The sequence below is a fragment of the Eublepharis macularius genome, chromosome 12 (assembly GCF_028583425.1).
Source record: "Eublepharis macularius isolate TG4126 chromosome 12, MPM_Emac_v1.0, whole genome shotgun sequence".
Taxonomy (NCBI): Eukaryota; Metazoa; Chordata; class Lepidosauria; order Squamata; family Eublepharidae; genus Eublepharis; species Eublepharis macularius.
In genome coordinates this window covers 80,812,519-80,840,167 of record NC_072801.1, presented here as the reverse complement: position 1 = coordinate 80,840,167, position 27,649 = coordinate 80,812,519, and the positions used below count along the sequence as shown (strand labels likewise).

Here is a 27,649-nt window from a genome sequence, read left to right as displayed (position 1 = left end):
CCTGGGTGCTGCGCAGGCACAGCAGTGTTGCTCCTTCCCTGGCGGGCAGAGCAGAGGGGCTCCATCACCACCCGTGGCAGCCCAAAGCAAGCCCCTCTTGAGGGTCCAAGCAGAGGATCATCTGGGGCTGGCTGCCTGGAATGGGTGCCCCAATCCCCCCCCAACCTTATCTGTGCCCCTTTTTTAGCCCTCCATGTGACCAAATCTTCCTTTATTCTCCTCGGTCTCTCTTTGTTTTGAGGTGGGCCTTGCTACTAAATTTATGGTAGTTTCTGGGACCCTTTTGCAAAGTAGCTCCACCCTTTTTTCCCCTCTCCAAAATAAAAGGCATGTATCTCATGTCTGTTGACACTGGGAATGTTCAAGTTTTATTTTTCACGTTGCACATTTATACACACACAGCATTGTAAAGGAACGGCCTGCAGTTCATGGCCATTTCACACTCGATGCCCTTCACTCCTCAGACCCCACTTTCCTAGCTCTTCCCGTTCTTCCTCCACCCTGCTGGTCTTGTGACCCCCCCCCCCAAGGAATTTGGAACCCACTCCTGGGTCCCAACCCACAATTTGCAATCCAGTGCTCTATTGCATAAAATGAAGAGCCCCGTGGCGCAGAGTGGTAAGCGGCAGTACTGCAGCTCAAGCTCTGCTCATGACCTGAGTTTGATCCTGGCGGAGGCCGGGTTCAAGTAGCCGGATCAGGGTTGACTCAGCCTTCCATCCTTCCGAAGTTGGTAAAATGGGTACCCAGGTTCCTGGGGGTAAAGTGTAGATGACTGGGGAAGGCCATGGCAAACCACCCCGTAACAAAAGTCTGCCAAGAAAACGTCGTGATGCGACATCCCCCATGGGTCAGTACTGACTCGGTGCTTGCACAGGGGGACTACCTTTACCTTTTTACCTATTGCATAAAATATTTAAGCCCCTCACCCCAAAGAATGACAGCAAAAATATTCTTACAAGGATTAATTCAGTGTTCCTTGGCCAAGATATTTTTAAATAGGAAGCAGAGTGTTGCAAATTATTATCTTTTAAAAAGCAATTATTATCATGTATTGCTAAAGAGATACAAAATTATTGCAAAGTTATGAAACTTTAGGCATGTTCGTGGCTCCGACTACGCCAGAAGCTGCTACGGAGAAGCCAGGCCTCGGCCCCATGACTTCCCCATTCCTCTTTCTTCATACATGCCCACATAGGTCAACTTATGTCTAGACCACGTGCCCCAGAATTTCACCAGTCACTCCAATGGCAATAGTATCAGGGAGGTAGCTGACGGTAATAATAATAATAGCAACAAAATTCAAGTCCAGCAGCATCTTGAAGACCAACGTTTTTCAGAGTAGAAGCTTTCTCGACACAAATGAGAATGACAATCCATCAGCCCTTATATCCAGGTCAGAAGCGTGCAAGGGTGTTGCAAAGAAGGGCCAGCTGGAGTCAGGATGCAGAGGTACGACACAACATGCAACTTGCTTGAATAGAGTCAGGAGATATGCACAGAGATGGGAAGTGCAGGCCCAGCTAATAACGTAACACTATAGATTCACAAAAGCTTATCCCCTGGAAAATGCTGTTGGTATTTAAGGTGCTCGTGGACTTGATTTTTGTTCCCACGGCAATAGCTTCATAAATGTGAGCATCATGTGAGAAAACACAGGCTGGTTGTGCAGCCAGAAAGCCCTTGAGTTCCACACACACATCTCCTCATAGCAGCCGAGCAGTGCTCAGCCCTGCTACATAAGCTGGGGTGGGGGGTGGGGGGAAGGCACTTGGGGCCTGAAAGGCACCAGCAGTCTCTCCAAGTCCTGGTTTCATGCCCCAGCCACCCCCTTAGGGTGTCTCAAGAAAGATGTTCTGGGGCCCCCTGAAACCCACAGGCCCAGATGCAGAAGTACTTCCCCCATCCCAGATAAGCTGGGCCTCGTTGGGGTCACTTTGTGAGGACAGAAAAGAATCTCACCTGTGCCTGCTCAGACACATTTAAAAAACCTGACTATATTTGTGACATTCAGCATTTCGAACCTCACAAATTATTTGTGCATGTTCAGAAGCACACTTTTCTTTCCACTGTGCAAGTCCCAGGTTAAGCCTATGACCAAAGCCAGGTCCTATGCCGGCTGGAGACCCCGCTGATTCTCTTTGCTAAGCTCAACTGGCCCCAGAGGTTGGCCTGCGGGTGCTGCGCTCTGCCGCCTGGTGGCCATGGTGGGGATGACCCGTGTGGAGGGCTCCTCAGTGGAGCAACTCGAGTCTTACCGGCTCAGCTTAGACAGCCGTTTGTGCCCACGAGTTTCTCCCCCGTACACAACCCAGAAGTAAAGTTCACACACATTAAAAATCGAGCGGCATGTATGATATTTAACATTTTGGATGTCTCAGATTTGTTCTGAACACAATCCACATACCTTTGTCTTGGAAAAAAACAAAATGACATAAGAGTGTGCAGTTTTCCAGAGCCCCCCTTCTGGCTGGACACTACAAACATAAATAAATAATACGGGAAGGGAAATGCTTCAGGCGGGCTGTGGACTCCTAGCTGGGTCTGCATTGCATGCTAAATGCAGCACCGTTTCAAACATCCTGGTATCCAGTCAGAGTTTGCTTTTTTGAGCAAGGTGCCACAAAACGGTTACAATCCTTAGGAAACACAAATTCGAACCAATGGCTCTAAAATCTGTGCTGCATCAGATTTGCTCCAGAAAACACACCTTTAAATATCGTATGTAGAGTATTTTGCTGACAAATACTTTCCAGGCAGAGTTGTTTGGTAACTCGTGAGATTCAACACCTAACACACACTGTTTTCCTAAAAACGCCTCTAAGTGCTGCAGATTCCACCACAACTGAAGAGGTCAAGGAGCCATTCAGAGCAGGAGAATCCGGGTTCACACCTTTGCGCTGGGGGAAGAGGAGGCCAGTGCGAAGGCCTGGTGTGCAACAGCCTCTGCTCCCTTCCACACAGCTCTGCCCCGCCAGGCCAGCCCCACCCCACCCCCATCAAAGCCCAGTAGTGCTTCTCTTGGGCCCCAGTCACCTGCAAACACTTTCTCCCAGGAGGGCTTCATCTGTGCAGAGGCACAGTGCTTTATGGGCACCAGTGCCAGTGAGGGAATGCGAGAGGTTGTGATGAACGGCTACAACTGTGTGCGTGTCCCCTTCAGAAGGCACCTTCCGCTTGGTTGTACCAACTGGTTCACATTTTGTCCTTATCTAATTCTCAGTCCTGGAATGCTAAAAGCTTTGGGACAAAGACCTTCCTGCCTCAATGGCCAAGCTCTACATCACGGATGGTGTGGAGGGGGGACACAGCCACAGCTGCACCCCCAGTCCCCACCTGGACACTCTCCAAAGGGCTCCCTCTGCAGCCTGCCTCGCCCTCTCTTAAACCCTCCCCCGCCGTTCTGTCTGACAAAGACTTCTGTGCAAGCCAGAAGTCTGGCACGCTCCTTGCTCCAGCCACTGACAAGCATTGGCTCCAGCCACACTCCTAGCTTCACACCCACCCCAGCCTGCTTGTCCTCTCTCAGCACTCGGAAGCGGCTTCAGTCCTTCCTGGCCCCCTGCAAAAGAACCCCCTGAAAACGGCAGTGGCGGCAGAGACACCCGAAAGGGATGCTTCCTGCTTCCACAGCAGCCGCTCTGCAAGGGCTGGAAGCCAGGGCAGCGTAGCAGGTCTGAAGCTGGTTTCCCTTTGCTGTGTAGACGTGTCCTGGTGAGCCCCTCAGGCAGCAATGCTCCTCCTCGCCATCTGAACTCGCCTCTGCCAGGCCCACCCGGGTCCGTGCTGTCTTCAACACATGCTTACACACACACAGGCACTCTCCTTCACACCACCCAGACACCATCACTTGCTTTCATATCTGATCTTGAAGATGTGGACGGTGCCATTGCTCAGTGCCACCGCAAAGTGCCCCTTCCCTACCACTGTGACCACCCGGGGCCGGTCAATGCTGTTCTCAGCGGTGAGGAATGGGCCAAGCTGCTTGCCGGCCCTCGAGAAAGCCATGACTTTGTTCTGCTCCCACAGCACCACGTAGACAACCCCCGTGGCGTCGGCACAGACAGCCCCCGGCTGGCACTTGTCTAGCTCTTCCTCTCTGCACTCAGCCGCCAAGCGCCCTTGGCTGCTGAACACTACCAGGCTGCGCCGGTACCAGTCGGACGCCACAAAGCCCCCCTGCTGGCTGGCCAGGAAGACCAGGCACCTCTGCTCACTGCCTTCAGGCACCACCTTCCCCACAAGCCGCCCCTCCAGGTCATACACCTCCAGGTGCCCCGCCACACTCACCACCACGCGATTGCCCCCCACTGTAGTCACGGAGTGGCTGGCCTGGCCCAACTGAAGTGCCTTTTGCCACATGAGACCACCCTCACTGTTCAAGAGGAAGAGCCGTGATCCGGCAGTGAAGGCCACTTTGCTGCCCACAGTAGCCACGCTGCAGGGTGCCACGTTGCTTGGCACGGAGAGGAGGCCTTTGAATTCCCCCTGCAGTGAGAACCTCTTCAGCTTTTGGTTCTGGGTGTCTGCCACGAGGAGCTCGCCGGAGCCAAAGGGGCAGATGCCCGTCACCTGTGGCCGTTTCTTGTCATTGGGGATCTTCACCCAGAAGCTGCAAGAGAAGAGGGGCTTGGGGATGAGCTGGGGGTCTTCAGGCCTTGTGGAAGGAGGGCTGGGGAGTTGTGCAGGGGGGCCGGGCTTCCCTTGGCCCGGCATCTTCACCTCCTGACTGGCAGGGGATGGCAGCAGCTGCTTCTTCTTCTTCTTCTTCTTCTTCTTTGCTCCTTTGCTGTTGCTCTGCTCTGCACACTCGGGCTTCTCCTCTCTGAATTCCAGGTGGAACAGGCCAGGGAGGCTCTCAGATCCCGGCTGGGTTGCAAGATGGGGCAGCTGGAAGGGGAGGGGGTCCCATGAGAAACTCTGCAGCTGCCTCAGTCGCTCAGAGATCATCTGCTCCAAGGAGACGATCTCCACCTCACGGCCCAGGCTCAGCACTTGCTGGGCAAAAGCCACTGTGCTGGAGGCCACCTGCTCTTGGAACTCCAGCTCTGAGAGCAGAACTTCCGAGGCCTTCTTCCGCTCTTCCACAAAGCTGGAGAGCTGGCCCAGCACCTCCTCCTTCAGGGAGAGCAGCCGCTGCACTGCCTTGGAGCATGTCCACTCCACTGCGTCCCGGATGCTGACTTCACGCACCTGCAGGCACTCCATCCGCTCCTCCAGGCTGCCTCTTGCCTCGGCAGTGAGGCGTATCTTCTCCTCCACCCCTGCCAGGAGGCCCTCGATGATGGGACAGCGTGCCTTGGCTGCCTCCGACAGAGACAGGCACGGGTGCTCCAGGTGGGGGCCCAGACGGCACTCCCGGCACAAGGCAGTGGCACAGGGGGTGCAGAAAAACCGCAAGGATTCCCCATGGTGCTCCTGGCACTGAGAGGCCTGCCTCTTCCGGGCCTCCTCGTCGTACTCTCCCGAGAGGTAGCCCTCGATATCCACTATGTAGTGGGCATGGGTCAGCCGGGAGCAGCGGTGTCCACTGGCACACGCCTGGCACAAGTTGTCAGCACAGTCCAAGCATCGCGACACAGCGCACTGGCCGGCATCTTGGCTGAGGAGCGGGCAAAGGCTGCACGTGGCGCCTGTCCTTACTGCTGGATGAACAAGGTCAAGAAGGCCGTTGATGAAGAAGTTGGTCTTGAGGCCCCCCACGCCCGCCGGAAGGGGGACATGTTGACGGCACTCTGGGCACTGCAGCGCCGACTGCCCGGCTGCCAGCTTCCGCAGGCAATCCTGACAGTAGGTGTGAAGGCAGGGGAGGATCTTGGGCTGCCGCAGGCGCTCCAAGCAGATGGTGCAGGTCAGGAACCCACTGGTGAGGGCCTCGGGGAGGGATGAGGCTCTGGCGGCCATGTGAGCCAGGAGGGAGCCGGGAGCCTGTCAGTGGAGTGGCCGGGAAGGAACTCCTGAGCCAGGCCTGGGAGTCTGGAGGCCTCCTGCAAAGAGCAAGAAGGAGACACGTCAGGAAGTTGGGGGCGTTGCGTGCCCAGGCGTTTCTGCCACCAGCTCAGGCTCTCCTGATGCACTCCAGCATGTGGGGTGGGGGGGTGGAGAAGGGGTGTGTGTGATTGTGTGCATAGAGAGGCCTTGGGGATCGCAGGCGAGGAGGAGAGCTCCTCAGAGGCCTGGAGCCCCAGGGCTGGGGGTTCTCTTTTCAGCTCTGCGGCTTCAATGGAGAAATCAAGTCCAGGCAGAGAAAGACTCTGTGGGCTGAGGGGAGGGAAGACTGGGGCCAGATCTGGCTTAGATTTCCAGCCAGGGTTAAGGGGAGATCCCTTGGGATTGTGGGGAGTGGGTAGGCAGTGCAGAGAACACCCCTGGCGGTTCTGCAAAAGCGGTGAATATTAACAACCAAAGGAGTGGGGAGCAGCTCAGGCCAGGGCGGGCAAGGAAGTGCTCCTGGCTGCCCTAGGGTGGCAGTGGGTGGGGTGGGACGTACAGCAAGCCTTCCCCAGCTCTCTGGGTGGCTCCTGGGGAGAAAAGGCCCTCAGCTGAGCCTTGGCCCTGGAACCGGGAGGAGCAGCAACAAAAGGCAGCCTGCCCCGCCTCTGGCCTCGCCAGGGCAGGCACCCACCTTCTCCCTGCTGCCCAGAGGGAGATTTGCTTGGCCAGAATGGCCAGACAGCACGTGGGGGGGGGGGGCCAGCCGCTTCTCTCCTGCTTCTCCTTCCTGTGCCTCAGAAGCCCACCAGCCTCTTACCTTAGGCAGGCTGAGAGGGCACAGCGCAGCACAGCAGCCCCCCCCCCCACAGCTCTTCTCACAACAGCCATGCAGGAAGCAGCAGTGGCAGAAATGAAACTGAAATGTGACTCCTCGAGGCGGAGTTTGGCTGCAGCCAAGGACGTGTCCATCTGCCCTGACATGATCGGTTGGCAGCCGCCCTGCAGTGCGGCCTTTGCTTCCTGCCTTTGTGGGAGTGGCTAGACCAGGCAGAGGCATGAGCTGTGAGGGGGGGGGGCTTCTTAGGGGAAGCCCTGCAATTGGGACTTCCCCAGCGGTGCCACTCCAGTGGAGGCCAGGGTCACCTGTGGGGCCATTTATGAAGATTCCCAGGCTCGGTGGCTTTTCACTTTAAAGAGGTCTATAAGGTTATGCCAACCTCTACATGGTGGCTGCCAGGGCTTTTTTTCTGGGGAAAGAGGTGGTGGAACTCAGTGGGTTGCCCTTGGAGAAAATGGTCACATGCCTGGTGGCCCCCGCCCCCTGATCTCCAGACAGAGGGGAGTTGAGATTGCCCTCTGTGCATGCTCCAGCAGCGTGGAGGGCAAACGATCCCCAAGGCCTCTGTATGCACACAACCTCTTGACCATTTTCAAGAGGTTCCGGAACTCCGTTCCACCGCGTTCCCGCTGGAGAAAAAGCCCTGGTGGCTGGAGGTCTCCTGAAATTGGAGGGTGGGACTCTATGGCATTATACTCTGCTGAGACCCCTCCCCAAACACCACCCTCTTCAGGTCCTCCCCCCCCCCCGCAATCTCCAGGAATTGCCCACCCTGGAGCTGGCAGCCCTACTCCCGGGCAACTGGCGGGCTGCTGTGTGAGACTCGCTGGGCCTGTGGTGAGACCCAGCTGGGCTCTGCTTGTGCCCTGCCTGGGCGAGAATTCGAGAGGCAGAGAGCCTGGAAACGATGCCCAGGGAGACCTGCGTTGCCTTCGCCCTGCTTGCCTCTTGCCTGCTCCGAGTCCACTTCCATTTTCTGCTGGTGGGTTAATTGGCATCAGAATTCTCCCCGTCTCAGGTGGATGAGAGACTGCTCTAAGTAACTGGGCAACTAGCCATGGTTGAGAGCCCTTGTGCCTGAGCTGCCACGCCTCCCCCAAAGGGAAGCCTGTGACCCCTGCCCTAGAGTCATGGGTTCAAGTCCCCTGTTGTCATGAGGCCTGAGGTCTCTCTCTCGGCTTCATTCAGAAAAAGGAAGTCCCACAGGGATGTTGGGAACACAACAGAGACAAGAGCATAGAGCATTTTGCTGACAGGCAGGGCTAGCGGATGACAGCCAGGAACGGGCAGTGGGCGTCCTCCATCTATCGAAGGCCAGAAGGGGTCACCCGTAAGCCCCCGAAGGCTCTACAAACCCCTTCCTCACCAGGCCGAGGAGATGCCTCTGGCCAAGTCCCAGGACCACTTCCGCCCGAATAACGCTTGGTGGTGTGTGGGAAGGCCCCTCCCCCCTCCTGCTGCCTCTTCTCTGCAGCTGCAGACTCGCGAGCCCCCCCCTTTTCTTTCTTTTTTAAAAAATAAACTCACCTCAACAGAGAAAGTAATAAACCAACACTCATCACAAAATAGTAAGTTTTAATTATAAGTTATGATTATTTAAAGCTTACTGAAGTACCAATTACTTAATTCACACTCAGTCTTAACGGTTCACTCTTTTCATTATCCTGTTTAATGTAAAAGTAAGGGACAAATGTACAAGTCTAACAGTATATTTAATTTATCCCTCCAAAATTCAAAGAAGTATTTCCAGCTATCAGAAAAAAACTTTTTGATATTTCCGTCTCTTTATTGAACAAGTTCTCACAATGTTGATGATTTTGCAATAACTCAGACTGTTTGAATCTCGCATTGAACTGTGAAATGTTTACCAGCTCTCCAGTTTTTTTGCTGGCAGCAACATTGCAGCTGTAAACATGTCGAGAATCACCTCCTCCAGACCTTTGGGTTGCCGGCATTAACTAGTCCCTTGGGATCTAAAGGGACAGGAATCCCTGTAATGCGGTAAGTTTATACAAGCATCTTAGACCAAAATATTTTCACCACTGGACAAAACATAAGTTGAACATCTACCTTCTTTTCTCTGCATCTCCAACATGCATGCTGGTTTGTGTGATGCATTTTGCAGAATATAAAAATTCTTATAAAAATTCTCCTTCATAGAATCGCAGAGTTGGAAGGGGCCTTACAGACCCTCCAGTCCAACCCCCTGCCCAATTCAGGAACAGCCTAAAGAATCCCTGACCAATATTCATCCAGCCGCTCCTTGAAGACTGTCAAGGCTTGAAGACGTCCTGCGTATTCACAATTGCTGTAGCATCAGGAGAGAAAATCATTTGCCATTCTTTCTCAGCAATGACTTTAATCTATCATTTGTTGACTTTTTTTTGCAAAATTACATTTCAGTATATCCAAAACTGGCACTAAGCAGCCATTTCTGGCTGAGACAAGTTCTGTATTTTCGTATTATATTCTATGTCCTCAAATTTTGTCAAACTTGAATTCACCTGGTTTCCAACTGTTTGGCCACAACAGAGCTACGTACGTGGGAAAAACTGAAAGCATCTTGCTGCTTCATGTTCCTGTCTTAGTTCAATAAATGGGAGACGATCCACATTATCGGTTACATCCAATAAGCTAGTAGTTTGATTTTACCGAATCTGGTAACAGCTCCATGACCTTGAACTGCACATAAAATATGAGAGACTGTAATAATGATCCCCCTAGGCTTAAAATCCTTCTAGATACCCATTACTGCCTCAGTCATTGGGTACTAAGTGTCATGTCTGTCACCCCTCCATGCCGTTATTTTCAGCTGATGTGTTGCCATGAACCATTGTTCTATGCTGTGCCCTGATATCATATTGCTGATGCCATAACATGCCTTGTATGCCAGGCCTGTTGTATCCAGAGTGTCTTATCTCTTGGGCTTGAAGCTCAGTGTCTCTGACCTTGCAAACCTGCTAGTTCTCAGGGGGAAGAAGAATACCGTGTTTCATTCTTAATCTGTTGCCTCTTTTATGTCTAGACTAAGCATGTGAACTATTTAGGGAGTTGTATTGTCAAAGGCTTTCACGGCCGGAGAACGATGGTTGTTGTGGGCTTTCCGGGCTGTATTGCCATGGTCTTGGCATTGTAGTTCCTGACGTTTCGCCAGCAGCTGTGGCTGGCATCTTCAGAGGTGTAGCACCAAAAGACAGAGATCTCTCAGTGAGGAATTTGTGACGTTTCCCTTCCCTTCCCCCCTAAAGCATGCAGCTACACTGACAGATCCACAAAAACCACGTGCCCACACCCAAACCTCCACAAACGGCTTTTCAGACAAGGAAGTGAAACTCAGAAGGTGCCTCCTCGCCAGCTCCCTGCTTCTCCAAGCAGAGCTGGGTGAGAGCAGGGCTGCCTCTGGGCCTCTTTCTTTCCAGAAGACCCCAGGCCCAGAGAGGCACCAGGCCCTGCCTGGGATCCTACACTGGACGCAGGCAGGGGCCTTGAGAGCCTCAGGGCATGAGCTCTCTTATTACTGAGCATGTTGTTTTATCCTGCTTAGGGCCTCATCCGTCTCTCCCATTTCATTCTCACACCAACCCTGTAAAGTGAGCTGACAGAGAGTCTGTGCAACCGGCCCAGTGAGGGCAAGTTTCACAGCCGAGTGAGGATTTGGACTTGAGTCTAACCACTGCACCATTCTGGCTTCTTTTTAAGATAACTTTTTTCTATATCTGCCCTCGTGAACAGTTCTGTGGTTTGGGATTTTGCTTTGGACCAACAGGGCTACCACAAAGAGGTCTGGAGACAGACGGAACGTTGTAATATTGGCTTTATTTACAAATATACAAGCACCACAGAAAAGGAGTCCCAGAGGTCCTCCTCCTCAGAACTGGCCCCCATCAGACCCCAGGAGCAAACCACATCTCCCCCCCCCCCGCTCCTCTGGCTGCAGCTCCCCCTTCGTCTTCCAGCTCAAGCGCCTGCCTCTTCACACCCAGCCTGCCCCCTCCTCCCTCGGCTGCCCCTTGCCCAGCTCAGGCCTCTGTCCAGAGGCTGTCCCTTCAACCAATGGCTCCCAGGAGGAAGCAGCCACGTGCTCCCAGGCCCTGACCCAAACCAAACGGAGAGGCCCCTTCGCAGGCACCAGGCAGCAAATACACACCACCCTTTGCCAAGGCTGGCGCAGAAGAAGGTCCTGCCTGCACTCGGCGCATGGCCCAAGGCACTTCTCTCTTTTTTATGCTTCACAGCACTGGGGCTAACCCTGCATTGTCCACAGGCCCCAGGGCCTCTCCTGTTGCGCCAGGCTGCTGGCTGGGGCCTCCTGGGCTGCTCTTCTGGGGGGGGGGTGTCTCCTGCTCGTCAGCTCATGCAGGGGCCACCGTCACTGCCGTGCATGCTTCGCCCACTACCCTCCATTGCCACCCTAGTCTGCTTTCCACTCTCCTCCCCACTACACCAGCGAGAAACCAGCCCTCGCGCCTAACCACTCCAAAGGGGCTCCCACAGCTGGGGACAGGTGAGGGCCTGAGGTGCTGCAACACCCGCCCAGGCACCTGTCCCCCTCCCTTGAGGTCAGATTCGTGGGGTGGGGTGTGGTGCCAGAATGCAGAGGGCCCTCTGCATGTGCTCAGATACCCCCGCCCCTGTCATTTGCATCTGGACCTGGGGCGTTACACAACCCAAAGCCCCGGGAGGTAAAGAGGAGGACACTGGGCCCCTTGCCCCTGCCCAGGGGTTTCCTTCAGCCCGTCACTGCTGCTGCCTGGAGAAAGAGGCAGGCCGCCATCTGACTGGGCCTGGGGCAAGGAGGACACAGAGGTCAGGCAGGCTCTGTGGAAGGGGGCATTGACAGTCTCCACCTTCCTCTGCCAAAGGCATCGAAGCTGGCTCTCTTGCCAGCCACAAAGAGCCATGGGCAGGGTGGGCGGGAGGCTGCCGGGCAGAGACAGAGCTCAGCAGGCCCGGGGCTCCAACGGGACTCGGATGGACCTGGGGGTGGAAGACAGACACGCTCCAGGGAGGGCCCAGCCTGTGCCCACCGCTGCTCTGGAAGCAAAGCTCCCGCCGAGACACACTTCCCCTCCGGCCTCCCTCTTCTTCAAGGGCCCAGAGAAGGCGGGCTGGCACCTGCTTCTCCAAAGCCCACACCAGCCAGCACCAAGAACAGCAGGCGGCACCAGGCACATTTCCTGCTGGCGCTTCACAGAAAAGAGGGCAGAACCCATTCTCCTTCCTCTCAGCCCCAAGAAGCTTCTGAAATCCCCTGTGGCCAGGGATTTCTGTGCCTATGTCAGAAGCAAGCAAGCAAGCAAGCAAGCAAGGGGGGGGGCAACAGTCCTTCTGAAGCTCAAAACAAGCCCCTTCCCACAACAAGGAGCCAAGGGAGGCCCACAGCAACTTTGCAAGCCAGAGCAGACCGTGGGGAGGGGGCAGGGTGGGCCACAAGAGTGGGCTTCAGCCCCCCTCACACACACACATTGGGGCCCCCTTCTGCCGCCTGCAGTCCTGAGAATAAATACGGAAGGACCTGCGTCCATTTAAGGAGCTGAGCACTGACTGGCCAAAGCCGATGCCCAGGGCCCTTCTGTGGGTCCGGAAGGGGCCCCGGAGCCCTGGCTCAGCTGGTTGCCCCCCCCCGGGGGAAGCTGTCCCTGCAGCCCGGTTGGCTCGGTGGGGGCAGAGCTTCTCCTTGGGCTGCCTGGAGGTGCCCCTGTTGCGCCCCTTCAGGCCCGCCAGGCCACCGGAGTGCGCGATGGGGGTCTCTACTGCCCCCTCCTCCTTGCAAGGCCGTGGCTCTGTCGGCTTCGCTCAGCGCCCCCACGGCAACGGCAAGCCCGCGGAATCCCGGACCCAGAGAGCTGCGGGGAGGCAGAAAGGGCGGGCCCGGGGTCAGGAGAGGCCGCCTGCGCCCACGCCCGCCCAGCACCGACCGAAGGCGATCGCGCAGAGGGGGGCGGGCAGCCTGCCCGGCTCTCGGGCTCCTGCGGGCCAGACCCCAGCCCGGAGCTGCCCAGGGCCCAGGCAGGCAGGCAAGAGGAGGGCCCGGCCGGCTTCGGAAAGGGCGGCCGCCGGGCTGCTGCGCCTCCCCTCCGGGAGACCCCAGGGGAGAGATCCCCACTCACCAGCGCCACGACCACGTGCAGCCCCAGGAAGGCCAGCAGGGCGGCCAGGCCCACGGCCCCGCCCAGGCGCTGGATCCGGCCCTGGCAGCTGGCGCCCCAGTACCAGAAGGGGCCGTCCTGCGGGCACCTGCAGGGGGGGGGGAGGAGAGAGAGAGGCAGAAGGCCCTGCAGGGCGGCCGCCAGCCCCGCGACGGAGCCCGCTCGCCCGCCCCCCGCCCCGGCCGCGCTCACTTACTGGCACCGGGGCCCCGAGCGGCCCACCCGACAGCGCCCCGCCTGGCAGTGCAGCGCCCCGGGGGCCCCCGCCAGGCACCGCGAGGCGCACCAGAAGCCGCTCTCCGTCGCCAGCGGGAAGTAGTGCGAGCCGAAGGCCGGCGGGCTCCGCTCCCTGCAGAGCTCTGAAAGACAGCAGCGCGGGCGGCAGCGCGGGTCGGTCCGCTCCCGCCCCGCCCCGCCCCGCCCCGCCGCCTGGGAAGCGCCCGCCGGGCGGAGGCTCACCTGCGCCGCTGAAGCGGCCCAGCTGCCGGCCGGTGACCCCGAGGGAGCGCGGGTTGAAGCACAGCGTGGCTGCGGGGAACGAGAGGGGCTGAGCGGCGCAGGCGGGCCGGCGCGGGAAGGGCCGCCCTCTCGCCGCGCTCGCCGCCCCACTCACCAGCTGCCGCCGGGCAGAGGATCTGGTCCCCCGCGGCCGCCGCGACCCGCCGCTCCAGCGCCCGGGGCAGCGCCTCGAAGGTGGCGTTGAGCTCGGCGCGGACCGGGAGCGCGAAGAAGAGCCGGTGCGGCACCACCACGCTGCCGGGCCTGCGGGGGCAAACCCAGCGAGGGCAGGGGCGCATCCGCCGGGGCGCTCCGCGGCCCAATCAGCGCCCCTTCCCCCCCCCCCCGGCGCCCGGAACCGGGTCCTCACCTCAGCCCCGTGACCGCCACGTCCTGGAAGCCGCCGAGGTCGCCGTAGACGAGGCTGATCTGGAAGGCGGGCGCGGGGGGGGGGGCACGACACGCAGCGCTGTAACCGCCTCTTCTGCCCTCCAGGCCGCCTCCGCTCCCCCCCTGCGCCCCCCCCCCGTTGCCCGGGAGCGGTCCTGGCTCGGCAGCTGCCGCGCGCCCCCCTCGGAAGTGCCCGGCCGGGAGGCTGTCCCCCCCCCCCCAGGCCTCCTCCTTGGAGGTGCAGAGGAACCGCCCCAATTCCTCCCCCGCCTCCCGGGGCTTCTGGCCGCCCTCCGGCAAGCGCCTCCCCCCGCCTCGCTCTAGGGCGAGGTTTTCCGCCACCGGCAAGAACGAGGGGGGGGGGGCGGGGCGCTCTGCTGCCTGGACGAGCCTCAGGCCCTGAGGGGCCTCGAAAGCGGCAAGGGCCGGAAGGCGCTGGATGCCCCCGGTGGGCAGCAGGTTCCTCCCAAGGGGGGGGGCGCAGAGGCAGCCGAGCTCTGCCAGGCCGAAGGCATCGCGCCTGCGGGATGGGGGGGGGGCTGTCTCTGGCCTCCGGAGGAAGAGGGCTCTGTCCTGGAACTCCGGAGGAACGGGAGATAACCGGGAGCCCCCCCCCATCTTAAAGACCGGCCTGATCTTATGCAGCAGAAGCTTCGTGAATGAGCGCCCCGACGTGGCGCCCCCCACCCCGCCAGAAGCCGGCCGTCCTGTGTCCTCAGAAGCGGAAGTCTCCCCGCCCCCCTCTCACGGCTGGAGGACGTGGCAACCCCCCCCCCCACTCCTTCTGGGGGCAGGGGCGGCCGGCGGCAGCCGAGGAAGCTGGAAAGCGGCCCTCCAGCGGACTGCAGAGCTCCCGCCCGGCCCTCCCCGGCCGCGCTCCCACCTGCGCTCGGAACTCCTGGGCGAACTGCTGATAGGCGGCCGTCGTGGGGTCCTCAAAGCCCGGGCGGAACTCGCGGTTGACCACCTGCAGCTCCACGTCCAGCGTTGCGTTCACCACTGTCCGCAGGCGAGGAGGGAGGTGGGGCCTCGAAGGAACGCCCCCCCAGGGGTTTGCTCCTGCCCCCGACCCACCTGCCTTCTCCCTGCTGCCCAAGCCAGGGCCGCCCCCTCTAGGGCAGGCTGCCCCCTCTCCCGGTTGGGCCCCCCTCCCGTCGGAGCTCCTGCATCCGAAAGGGAAGATCCCTGGGGAGGAGGACTGGCAACCCCTCCCGCGGCAGCTGCGCCCCCCCCCCGTGGGGGTCTCTATCTTGGCCTGCCTGTCCTCGGAAGAGCATCCCCCTCCCAACATCTCTGTGAGGGACAGCCTGCAAGGGGGGGGGCGGTCATTGGCCCAAGGTCTCTCAATGAGCGCCGTGGCTGAGGCAGCTTGGGAGGCGGGGGGGGGGGACTCTCTCGCCACTGCGCCAGGCGGGCTCTCCCAGCTCCCGTTTCCTTACCAGCTTCAATCCTGACCGCCTCCACGGCAAACTCGCAGTGGGCCCCCTGAAAGAGATCCGGGCAGCGGCAGCCCGCCTCGGTCCAGACGCCTCCGTTCTGGCAGTCCCGGGCTTCAAACGACTCGCACAGGGCGCCCCAGTAGCCCGGTGGGCAAAGGCACTCCGCGCCGTCGGGGGAGCCGCCGTTCTGGCAGGGAGCTGAGAGAGGGGGCCAAGGTCAGGGGGAAGCTCCTGTCTGCACATGTAACCTGCACGTGTATGCGCTCTTGAGGGGCCACGGGGGGGGGGGAGAGTTAAATCCGAGTCCGGGCAAGAAAGAAGGGGGGTCTCCTGCAGGTGCCACCCTGCACATCATGGGCCAAATGGACAGCTGCCCACATAGGTGGGTTCTCTGTGGTGGCCCCCGCCCTATGGGAGGGCCTGCCTGAGGAGGTCAGGGGAGCCCCCACTCTCTTGGCTGTCCCCAAACGATGCAGAAGGGAATGACTCAAAAGGGGTTTTTACTCAGATAGGAGGGGTGCATTGTGGGGAGGGGGTCTCAGATGCCTCGCCAAGGAGCTGGAGACCACAGACCTCAGCACTGAGTTGCCTGCGTCCTATTTCTGGCTTCAGGTAGGTGCTTGTTGGGATTTTAGCAAGCGTTTCCATCTCAGTCATGAAAGAGTTAAACTGTTTTGTGTTACCTAATTAGTAAACTTATTTGCATGTAACCACTTAGGCCTCGAATCTGGATTCCCTAGAAATGGGAGTCTCTAAGAATAATGAAGTAGAATTAGGATTTTCTATTGGGCAACCTGTTTATTGCGGGGGGGGGGGCAATTAAGTGATACTGTATACTGAAGTTTTATTGCTCTTTGTTCAGTCGCCTTCTTACTCTCAGTTACTTTTCTAGCAAGATGTAGTCAGTTCAGCAATTTATTATTTTTCTCCAATGTAACCCTAATTTTTATCCTTTAGTATTCTTACAGAGCTACACTGGAGTGTGTGCCTGTTCTCATTAATTCCAATGCACAATCTTTGCGTTAACTCTGCTAATCTCCAACAGTGCTTCTGTGTGCTGTGTGATATTGACTGTGCTAATCTCACTTTATGTAATCCACCTTGAATCTCAGTGAGAAAGATGGACTATAAATGGCACAAACAAACAACCCGTCAACCTGCAAAGCCACAATCCATGCCCGAGCTCTTAGCGGGGAAAGACAAATAAGCAGAGCTGTGGCTGACCTGCCCTTTGGCATGAAACGTCCCAGCAGCACTAAAACACCAAGTGGAAGCCCTCCCCCCCCCCGCCCCCAGCAGCCACATTCCTCCCCAGAGACTGCAGCCCCAGGGCCTGGGCGAAGGAGAGCTTCGCTTGCCGGCAGCTCACCCTCATCCACGTTCCTGCCAAGCAGCAGGAGTCACACGTTCGCCGCCGGCAAATTTGGTGTGCCGCACCAGCCCTTTGTTTTTTGATTCTGCATTTGGCCCCTCTCTTTAAAAGGGAAAAATATTATGCAAGTCACCAAGCAATTTTTGCAAAGCGAATCAATAAGATTTTGTTTGGCAAAGCACAGGCTATCGTGTGGGAACGCACCCACATACACACACACACCTTTCCTTGTGTGTAGGATTCTCATCGGGTTTTGTGTGTCTCCAAAGACCTACACAAAATCTGCATGAAAAGGAAATGGGCAAAAGAGGAAAGGCAGCTTGTGTGTGTGTGTGTGTGTGTGTGTTTGTGTGTGTGGAAAGGGGTGGCTGGAGCATTTGTGGCTGGTTGTGTGTTGCTGCTGTTCAAAAGCTAAAAGGTGGGGGTGGGGGTGGGCCCAGGCCAGAGCTTGGGGGCACCACCAGGAAAGAGGCCACGTTTGAAGACTGGTGTGGAGTCCAGACTAGCCTTTTTGGGCTGGCTGGTGCAGCACCTGAGGTGCAATAAAGGGGCAGGAACGGACAGGTCGCTGCTGGTGCTGAGCCTGGGGGTGTGGGGGGTGCTGCATTCATGGCACGGGGAGCAGCCCAGGAGTAGCGACTCCAGCCTCCCTGCTGCACTTCCTTCGTGATCTTTGGTAGCCTATTTAGGGTGACAGCAGGTTGGTGACAGTTTCCTGCAAGAGGACAATCGGGGGGGGGTGATAGTGGGGGGGCTCTAACTGCAGTCATACTAATAACATTCGATAATAACAACAACATTCGATTTATATACCGTCCTTCAGGATGACTTAACGCCCACTCAGAGCGGTTTACAAACTATGCCATTATTATCCCCACAACAAAACACCCTGTGAGGTGGGTGGGGCTGAGAGAGCTCTGAGAAGCTGTGACTGACCCAAAGTCACCCAGCTGGCTTCAAGTGGAGGAGTGAGGAATCAAACCTGGTTCTCCAGATTAGACTCCTGCTGCTCTTAACCACTACACCAAACTGGCTCTCAGGCAGAAGTGTTGGTGGCCATATGGATGGGCCAAACTGCAGCAAGATCGGAACTCATTACAGTGGGATTTTGAGACTCAGGGATGTTGTGTTGTTGTTGTTGGTGGTGGTGAAAATGAACCCAGCAGCCGTAGCATTTGAGGAGCAGGCAGTCCTGGCGGGGCCAAGAGCCCACTGGAGCAGTCAAAGGGCTCTTCTTGTGTGGGGCAGAGGGGGTGATGAGAGTGGGGGAGCCTGAATCCCTGGGAGCTTTGGGGTGGGCATGTGCCAAGACTGGTGGCCCAGTTAGAGCGGAGAGATGAGCAGAGGGGGGCAAGGGGAGTGGACTTTGTGACTGCAAAGTAGACAGGGGGGCGCTGGCTCTGGCTCCTCCTCTCCTCCCCAGCTTCCCTATTCAAAGGTTCAAGGACCAAGGAGTGACTGCTGCAGACGGAGAGTGCTCTCACCTGGCAGGCAGGGCAGGGGAGGGACGCGTGGGGCTGGCGTTTGGGGCTGCAGCAGGGGCAGATGGGACTCCTTGGACCAGGACAGTGTCTCCCCTCAATGCATGGCCCATCCTCAGCCCACACCGGCAACACCATCTAAGCCAGCTGGAGCTAGAAGTCTTGTGGAACCATCAAAGAAGCAAAGCATTCGAACAGCCCCGGGAAGGGGCTGCACTCACCTGAGGTGCTGCTTGGAAGAGAGATCTGGGGAGAGGGGCCTGGAGACCTGGAGGAAGAAGCAGCCAGTCCTGGGCTGGAGGTCCTGGGGGCACCTGTTGCAGCGGAACTGACGGGGACAAGCCCCGGGAGGGAGCTCAGAGCTGCAGACACTGTGCCGGCGTCTGCTGTGGAAGTCCCAGTAGCCAGTCCTGTCACGAAATCTGTAAAAGGGGGAGACAAGGGAATGAGGCCTGTCGTCAGGCTACTGCGAGTTAGAGGGCTGTTTGTGTAGCCAAAGGGTGTGCTTGTGAAGACTGAGGCAGCTGTGGTATTTCCAGCTCTGGCGGAGGTTTCTGGTGGAGAGGTACCTGTGATTCCTGTGACTGCACTTGTGAAAAATGTGGGAGCTGTGGTATTTCCAGCTGTGATGGTTGTATCTGGTGAAGAGGTACTTGTATTTCCAATGGCAGTAGTAGTCGAAAGTGAGGGAGCTGTGGTATTTCCAGCTGAAGTGGAGGCGATTTCTGGTGCAGTAGTACTTGTGTTTCCAATGGCAGTAGTTGTCGAAAGTGAGGGAGCTGTGGTATTTCCAGCTGAAGTGGAAGTGATTTCTGGTGCAGTTGTACTTGTGTTTCCAATGGCAGTAGTTGTCAAAAGTGAGGGAGCTGTGGTATTTCCAGCTGAAGTGGAGGTGATTTCTGGTGCACTAGTACTTGTGTTTCCAATCGCAGTAGTTGTCGAAAGTGAGGGAGCTGTGGTATTTCCAGCTGAAGTGGAAGTGATTTCTGGTGCACTAGTACTTGTGTTTCCAATGGCAGTAGTTGTCAAAAGTGAGGGAGCTGTGGTATTTCCAGCTGAAGTGGAGGTGATTTTTGGTGCAGTAGTAGTTGTGTTTCCAATGGTTGCACTTGTCGAAACTGAGGGAGCTGTGATATTTCCAGCTGAAGTGGAGGTGGTTTCTGGCACAGTGGTACTTGTCTTTCGAATGGCGGTAGTTGTGAAAAATGTGGGAGCTGTGGTATTTCCAGCTGAAGTGGAGGTGATTACTGGTGCAGTAGTACTTCTGTTTCCCATGGCAGTAGTTGTCGAAAGTGAGGGAGCTGTGGTATTTCCAGCTGAGCTGGAGGTGATTTTTGGTGTAGTGATACTTGTGTTTCCAATGGCGGTAGTTGTCAAAAGTGAGGGAGCTGTGGTTTTTCCAGCTGAAGTGGAGGTGATTTCTGGTGCAGTAGTACTTGTGTTTCCAATGGCAGTAGTTGTCAGAAGTGAGGGAGCTGTGGTATTTCCAGCTGAAGTGGAGGTGATTTCTGGTGCAGTAGTACTTGTGTTTCCAATGGCAGTAGTTGTCAAGAGTGAGGGAGCTGTGGTATTTCCAGCTGAAGTGGAGGTGATTTCTGGTGCACTAGTACTTGTGTTTCCAATGGCAGTAGTTGTTGAAAGTGAGGGAGCTGTGGTATTTCCAGCTGAAGTGGAAGTTATTTCTGGTGCAGTAGTACTTATGTTTCCAATGGCAGTAGTTGTTGAAAGTGTGGCGGCTGTGGTATTTCCAGCTGAAGTGGAGGTGATTACTGGTGCAGTAGTACTTCTGTTTCCAATGGCAGTAGTTGTCAAAAGTGAGGGAGCTGTGGTATTTCCAGCTGAAGTGGAGGTGATTTCTGGTGCAGTAGTACTTGTGTTTCCAATGGCAGTAGTTGTTGAAAGTGTGGCGGCTGTGGTATTTCCAGCTGAAGTGGAGGTGATTTCTGGTGCACTAGTACTTGTGTTTCCAATGGCAGTAGTTGTTGAAATTGAGGGAGCTGTGGTATTTCCAGCTGAAGTGGAAGTGATTTCTGGTGCAGTAGTACTTGTGTTTCCAATGGTTACACTTGTCGAAAGTGAGGGAGCTGTGGTATTTCCAGCTGAGCTGATTTTTGGTGTAGTGATACTTGTGTTTCCAATGGCAGTCCTTGTCGAAAGTGGGGCAGCTGTTGTATTTCTAGCTGAAGTGGAGGTGATTTCTAGTGCAGTAGTACCTTTGTTTCCAATGGCAGTAGTTGTTGAAAGTGTGGCGGCTGTGGTGTTTCCAGCTGAAGTGGAGGTGATTTCTGGTGCAGTAGTACTTGTGTTTCCAATGGCAGTAGTTGTCGAAACTGAGGGTGCTGTGGTATTTCCAGCCATGACGTTTGTTTCTGGTACAGAGGTAGTTGTGTTTCTAGTGGTGGTTGTTGTGAAAAGTGGGGCAGCTGTGGAATTTCCAGCTGAGGTGGAGGTAGTTTCTGGTTCAGCGGTGCTTGTGTTTCCGACAGCTACACTCGTCAGAAGCAAGGCGGCTGTTGTATTTTTAGCGCCAGTCCTGATTTCTGGTACAGAGAAGCTTGTATTTCCCACAGCGTTGGTGATGGTTTGTCCTGCAGAGCTACTTGTGTTTCCCATTGATGGCCCTGTGAAAAGTGAAGGAGGTGTAGTGTTTCTAGTTGTGGTGGTGGTTTCAGTTACAGGGATGCGTGTATTTTGAACCGCTGTGGCAGTGGTCTCTGGTGCAGCAATACTTTTGTTTTCTGTGGTTGTGCTTGCGAAAAGTGAGGCAGCTGTGCTGTTTTCCTCTGAAGTGGTAGTTTCTTGTGTGCGCGTCTTTGTCTTCTCAGCTGCTTTATTTGTGACAATTGAGGTAGTTTTGCTGTTTACAGGTGTGGAGTTAGCTTCTGGTGCGAAGACGCTTGTGTTGCCAAGAGGTACTCTTTTGAAGAGTGAGGGAGCTGTTGTCCCTGGTTCACACGTACTTGCGTTTTCAGCTGCAGTGTTGATTTCTGGATTGGGGGCATTCCTGGCTTCCATTGTGTAGCCTGTGAAAGATGAGGACATGTTAGTGGGCCCTGTTTGATGTAGTTGTAATGAGCTTTTGCCCGTGTCTGAAACTAAGCTTTGACTAGCCAAGAGAAGGATGTATCTCTGTCCGGGAAAGCTTACAGCAATTAGTTTTCAGACCTGTCAAACAGATAAGTTCTTTGAACCAGCTGTTTATCAGTACATTTATTTATATAGGGTTCAATATTGCTTTGCAGCTCTTTATCAAACACACAGACACCTGCCTAGAGTTTATTTCACTTTATTGAAAATACACCCTAGTTTTTTAATGAAGCAAGTAATCAAAATATAAATGGCTATTAATATAAACCCTATAAAAACAGAACACAGAAAGGCAATAAGAAATAAGTTTGCTAACATTTCTTAATAAATCTTAATAAAGTTTAACATAAACAAAGTTTCTATGAAATGCATAGGTTAAGATAAGTTCTCACCTAAATTCTCTCAAGAGATTTCTTCCATCAGAGCTCTACCGTTCTATCTGTGTTTGCAATTTTATACCTCATCATATGCAAATATTTAAGGTCTATTCACATGATAGCACAATCAATTGATGATTGGTTCGATGCTTCACTGAATATTCATAATTTCTGTAGTACAACCTTCCAATTAGTAAAAAATTACGTTATTCTCAGGCTTACAAAAGAAAACTATAAATCTCTGAGAAGTGTCAGGAAAAGTTAAGTTGAACGATCACCATTGGTTGAATCTCTGATAGAGGAACATTCATCTCGATAGAGTCCACTATTTTAATTAAATGTCAAAGGATGAAAGCACACCTGTTAGAATTACCTAACACATAGAAAAAACACACAGACAGTTCATGCAAAGTTTAAAAGTTCATCTAGAGAATGCAAGAATTTGGCCTAGTATTGTTCAGTATTGATTATTGTCATGTGCTTTTATCTATATTGGTATAACATAGTGAGCCAGTTTGATATTGAGGTTAAGAACAACGGGACTCTGATCTGGAGAGCCGGGTTCGATTCCCCACCCCTCTGCTTGCAGCTGGCTGGGGGACCTTGGGTCAACCAGCACTTTCACAGCCCCGCCCACCTCACAGGATGATTGTTGTGGGGATAATCCTACTATATAAAAGACTAACTGTGTTCCTGACGACTCACATTTAGTGCAGGCACAGTTGTGCCCTCCCCAGCCAATCAGCTGGGAAGAGGCGGGACTGCCGAGCGCGGTGCCTGTGCTGCCAAGCTGATCAGCGGGCAAGGGGGGGGGTGAGCCTGCTGCCTTTGCTGTGTCCACCTGATCAACAGGCTCCTTTGGCCTCTCCAGTTGATTGACCGGGGATGGGATGGGAAGGGTGAGGGGCCCTTGCCATCCCACCCAGCTGCCAGCCCTCCTTGGCCCGTCTTCCTGCCAGCCCTCCCCAGCCCCAACTTTCTAGAGCCTGTTGTATTCCCACAACGGGCTTTGTTGCTAGTAATAACACACTTTGTAAACAGCGCTGAGTGGGCCTTGAGTTGTCCTGAAGCACGATATTTTATTTATTTATTTTGAACTTCTATTCCGCCCTCCCCGCGAGCGGGCTCAGCTATATAAATCGAATGTTGTTGTTGTTGCTATTGTCATGTTAAGTTCTATTTGTCAAGGCACTTTTGTTGCCAGTTCCGGGGCTTGTGATCGGCGAGGGAGATGGAGGATTGTCTGATGACTGACACTTCTTCCTCTCGGGGCAGAATTTCTGAACTTGGAGACGGCCCTTTCATCTATTTTTGTGCTGTTTGCTACATGGTGGAGCGGAGCTTATATTTACCATTCCACCGCTTGGGACAAGTGAAGCTTGGGACTGGTGAGTGCAAGTGTTGCTAGGCAGGAGCAGTTGTGCCAAGAGGGCATTAGCTTGTGAGTGCGCTGGCACAGCGCTGGTGTCTGTTTGGGAGGGGCTTCGCTTGCCGACGGCAGTGCTAACATCTAGCTGGGTGATGCTTGTTGCGAAGCTAGCGATGAGGACATGTGTGTGAGATGGGTGACCATGCCGGTCTTTGTTGTGCTGGCACGTGAGGTGCACTGCAGGCGCACTGCTTGTGAAAGGCTGGGTAGTGTGAGAAGTTGCACTGGTGTCTCTACCTATGAAGGTGAAGGCTGTTGAGTGTGCTGTTATGGTGCATGGGAAATTTGAGGCTTGTCTCCTGGTCTGAGGCTGGACTTGCCTCGGTGTCGAGAGCTGGGACCCACGCCTGCCCTTACCCCAAGCCAGGGATAAGCGCTCACAGGGCTCCTGCTCTGTATCAAACAGAATTACAAAAGTGTGACTGAGAGACTGCTCTCATATCAACTTCTGGTAGCTGCCACCAGTCAGTCCCCGGCAGGTAAACCCCTCAAGCCCCTCCGCAGTGAACACACGTCGGTTCCAGCAGAATCAGCTTTATTAGGATCTACGCGGTTCAGGCCTGTTCTCCATCACGGAGCTTGACAGAAGTGACAATTCAGCTCAAGCAGTCTATGTTATAGATGAGTTTTCCCACGCTCCATATGACAGTTAGGTTTTGGCGCGCAAGCGTACAAGAGTTCTGTGAGAACCTACTTAGTTATGACTTCGTATTAGGTATGCAATGCCTACTTCCCAGCATCTGGGAACAGGAGAGAAAACTAGAATCGAGACACGTCGAGGTCACGGCTAGCCGAGACTCGCATATAAGATAACAGGAGAGGCCCTTTCTGGGTCCTGAGGAAGTGGCGTCTGCAATATGGTTGCAGGTGATCAGAGAGAGTTACACATCAGTTTAGTAAGAATGCAGTATAGCTTCTGCATATGGTGGTACAAGCAGTATAACCAACAATAATATCAAAAAGAGTCCAGTAGCACCTTTAAGACTAACCAATTTTATTGTAGCATAAGTTTTCGAGAATCACAGTTCTCTTCGTCAGATGCATGGAGGGCAAAAAGAGAAACTGGTCAGATATAGAGGAGGAGGGGGGGCGGGGTAGATGCAAACAGCTCCTTCTGATGTGGAGATCAGTTTGCTTCTGTAAAGGTTCAGAGGACTTAGTCGTGTTAATCCGTAGTAGCAAAATCAAAAAGAGTCCAGCAGCACCTCCAAGACCAACCAATTCCACTGCAGCACAAGCTTTTTGCCCTCCATGCATCTGACGAAGAGAACTGTGATTCTCGAAAGCTTATGCTACAATAAAATTGGTTAGTCTTAAAGGTGCTACTGGACTCTTTTTGATTTTGCTACTACAGACTAACACGGCTAACTCCTCTGGATCTACAACAATAATATAATACAACAGACATGACATTACCAGTCCCTTTTATTTATCCCAAAGCACAGGCGCCAAAGGACAAATCTCCTGGCCTTTCAGGGAATTAACCAGAAAGTCTACCCTGCAAGGGCGGCTTGCAAGTAGAGTTTCTCAACAAAGTTTTACCTAGTAGGTGGTTTTGAGTCAAGACACTGGCTTCAGCCTAGAAGTCAAGAACCACAACAGATTAAAAATAGAATTATTTGTTTGGTGCAAAGATATTCAAAAAGACCAAACAGTCTGTGGGGACAAAATAACAAAGGCTTTAGCGATAAGCGCTAGCTACACAATCCACGGGCACCATTAGGCACAGGTGCAAATGACTCTCTTCCATAGACACAAGCAGGACTGTCGGTCTGAGTCCGTCACAGCAGGCAACGGGAGGGTCGCAGGGGAGCAGCCGTCTTTCAGGGGGCGCCCAGGTTCTCCCTCTCTCAGCCTCTCGCCTTTTGCTCCTACAGGATGCGAACTAACTTTAAGAGTGAGGGTCTCCATTGGCCCAGGCCTGTTTAGCCAATCAGAACCCCAAGAACTGACGCCACTGATGCTAGCAGGAACACGTGACGTGAGTGGGCAGAAACGAAACCAGTCGGCAGTCTTGGGGTCCTCCCCTCTCCCACAGGTGCTTGGGAAGGTTAGGTGGTGGAAGCTTTGCTAAGCAGCTCCCTCTTATCGCCAGGGTCTCTGTGCTCTGGTCTGCTAGCAAGCTCCGTACACTTCCTTAGGCCTTTCCCCAGAACCAAAGATTTCCAAGATGGTCACAGTCTGAAAGAGAAGTCATTGTCTTTACACGGGGGACATCCAAAAGCTTCCGGGGGTGGTTCTTGCAGGAGGTGCTGGGGGGCGGGGGGCTTGCGTCTCCCACGCCGGCGCTTGTGGAAGGTGGCCCTTTGCTGGTGTCTCCTGGCCCTGGTGACCACACGGCTGATATGCGTTGGCTGGGAGAGTGGAAGAAGGGCAAGTGGATTGTGCAATGGCTGGTGCTGCCCTGCTGCAGACTGAGGAAGTGAGAGCCGAGCTACAGGCGGCAGCAGCCGTGGGCCCATCCTGTGGCCCTCGTCGCCGTTTTAGAAGCGTTTGTGGTGGTTGTGATGTTGCCCCGAGGCCCCTATCCGGAGCACGTGCTTGGCCCCAGGAGCTCTTCTTTCTCCTCGCCCCTTTACAGGTGCCAAAACAGCAATTGGGGGCAGGGGTGGGGGGCAGCTCCTGGGGCCACCGTGCCACGCACGTGCTCTGGATTGGGGCACAGCGGCAATTGTAGAAGAACTCCACAGGCTTCTAAAAGGGCGCAGCTGTCACTCGTCCTTTGCCTCGGATTCTGTCCAGGCTGTTCCGCCCTTGCCTGCTTTTCTCCTCTGCCCTACAGGCCTCTGCTGTCCCTCTCTTTGGGTCATATCCTGCTTTTGGTCAGGGAGTTTCCTGGATCGTTTTCCCATTGTGGAGGTTGCCCCGCGCCTGGCTTCTGAGCTGCACTCATTCTTCCTCTTTCCTCCCAGCTTTCCCCAGCATTGAGTGGCCCTCTAAGACCTGGAGAGGGTGCTGGGGGGGAGGGGGCAGGGTTGCATTTGGATTTGTTTCCAGAAGCACCTGCACAACGCAGGTGAGCCTGCAAGGAGCCCACTGCCCCCTCCCTGAGGACTGAAAGGTGCGCTCTCCCCCTGGGGAAGGGGGGCAAGGGAGGCCCACAGAGGAACCTGCGCTCAAGCAAAAGGCACCTCGCCTCCGACTGGGCTAAGCCAACCCCGAACCGCCAGGAGGGAGGGAGCGCGGGCTCTTCGTCTGAGCCGGATCTCAGCCAGGGGGTGTCGGGCAGGCTGTGGCTAGCTACGCTGGTCTGGCCCCAGTGCCCTGGTGCGGGGGAAGTGAGTTCTCTCAGTTGCCCCACTGCGAGGCGTCCCAGGACCAAGTTGGGTGATGCATGGAGATTTGGGGGGTAGAGCCTAGAGAAGGTGGGCCTGGGGAGGGGAGGGACCTCTGTGGAGCAGAAGGCCCCCCATAGCAGCCGCTTTCTCCAGGGGAACTGATCATTGTGGCCTGGAGACCAGTTGTGATTCTGGGGGATCGCCAGCCAGCGCTTGGAAGCTGGCAACCCTACCAACTGCTGTTTCTCTGCTCTGCCATGCCATGCAACCCCCCACCCCAAAGGAGCCCCTGCTGACTTGTACTGGGGCCCTGCGGGTGCTTCGGAAGGCCAAAAAAGGCACCTGGCGATCCAGCATTGCATGCCAGATAGGCCAAGTCCCCTTCAGTGCAAGCTGAAGGCCCCCCTGCTCCCAGCCCCCAGACTCTGCTTCCTTCTCCCTTCTCCTGGCCCACCCGGGGCTCAGAGGTCTTGATCAGAGGCCCAGCCACTCCCTGGCAGAGCCCTGGCATAGAAAAGAGGCACCGCTGCGCAGGTCCACCCCACATGCCTTCCTCCCTTCTGCCTAACCTGGCCCAGGGCAACTGGGTGGTCTCTGCCAGGTCACTGCAAGCTTTGCACTCCAAGGAGACCCTCTGAAAGGGGGGCAGCAGCCCCTGGAGAGGCAGGCGAGGATCAGTCCGGCTGCCAGAAGCTCTGGCAGTGGCCTTGGATCAGCGGGGCCGTTTCCCCAGGCCACAGCAGTGTCCCCGAGAACAGCTTGACTGATGGGGAAGGGGTTCGGGCTTGCCAGGTGGTCCAGCCAAGGACACCTTCTTCCCAGTTAATGGCTGGGGCAGGTGGTGCTCCCACGGAAAGGCCTTCTGCACGTTCTCAGAGGCACCCTCCCCTTCACTACTACATCCTATACCTTCCGGGCTCAGAAGCTGAGCCGCAGCCTCCACTCACCTGGCTCCACAGCCGAGTCAGCCAAGCCCCACAGCAGGAGCCACACCAGGGCTCCCTTCATCTTGTGCCCAGCTCAGCCCCAGAGGCCCAGGCTAGTGTTCGGAGAGGCAGCCCTTCAGCACCGTTTCACCTCTGCCAAGAGAAAGCTGTTTTCCTAACCGAAGCGAGGAGGAAGTTCTTTGGACTCATCAAGAGGCAGTCGGGGTGCACACTTTGCCCCCAGAGGCAGGAGGACAAGCCCAGCCTGTTGTCGCTTGTGGGAAGAAGGGAGAGGGGTTGATAAAGGGGTTGATTGGGAGGGAAGAAAGAGCCTCGCCGGCCTTGATCTGATGGGCTGGGCCAGCAGCTCTTCCGCAGGGAGGAAATGAGGGTGCCACCAGCAAACTGAGCGTGGTTTGGGACTGGAAATCACCGTGGCTGCTGGAACTTG

The 27,649-nt window shown here is 55.5% G+C and overlaps 2 protein-coding genes across 3 annotated transcripts; both read right to left on the bottom strand.

Moving 5' to 3' along the window:
• Positions 1–361: 361 nt before the first annotated feature.
• On the bottom strand, positions 362–6,834 carry TRIM56 (tripartite motif containing 56). Its single transcript, XM_054992335.1, has 2 exons — positions 6,752–6,834; positions 362–5,987 (listed from the first exon to the last, which is right to left on the bottom strand). Exon 2 carries the CDS (start codon positions 5,902–5,904, stop codon positions 3,847–3,849), a length of 2,058 nt encoding a protein of 685 aa, XP_054848310.1. The 5' UTR covers positions 5,905–5,987; positions 6,752–6,834; the 3' UTR covers positions 362–3,846.
• A 5,595-nt stretch (positions 6,835–12,429) lies between these two features.
• Positions 12,430–27,383, bottom strand: LOC129340276 (mucin-2-like). 2 transcript variants are annotated; one of them, XM_054994981.1, is made up of 11 exons: positions 27,220–27,383; positions 18,671–21,124; positions 18,323–18,523; positions 15,249–15,446; positions 14,693–14,808; positions 13,790–13,848; positions 13,535–13,683; positions 13,381–13,449; positions 13,118–13,280; positions 12,883–13,009; positions 12,430–12,618 (listed from the first exon to the last, which is right to left on the bottom strand). In XM_054994981.1, the coding sequence occupies exons 1-11, from the start codon at positions 27,278–27,280 to the stop codon at positions 12,523–12,525; spliced, it is 3,693 nt and encodes a 1,230-aa protein (XP_054850956.1). In that variant the 5' UTR covers positions 27,281–27,383; the 3' UTR covers positions 12,430–12,522. The 2 variants fall into 2 exon arrangements, with proteins under 2 accessions (XP_054850956.1, XP_054850955.1); XM_054994980.1 differs by having other exon boundaries at positions 12,483–12,618; positions 13,381–13,683.
• Positions 27,384–27,649: the final 266 nt, after the last annotated feature.

Coding starts and splice junctions, on each gene's coding strand:
- TRIM56 (XM_054992335.1), bottom strand. CDS start 5,904: ATGGCCGCCAGAGCCTCATCCCTCCCCGAGGCCCTCACCAGTGGGTTC.
- LOC129340276 (XM_054994980.1), bottom strand. CDS start 27,280: ATGAAGGGAGCCCTGGTGTGGCTCCTGCTGTGGGGCTTGGCTGACTCG. Junction 15,447..18,322: donor TCTTCCAAGCAGCACCTCAG/GTGAGTGCAGCC, acceptor CCCCTCTCTCAG/CTCCCTGCCAGAACGGCGGC. Junction 14,809..15,248: donor GGCGGTCAGGATTGAAGCTG/GTAAGGAAACGG, acceptor GCCTGCGGACAG/TGGTGAACGCAACGCTGGAC.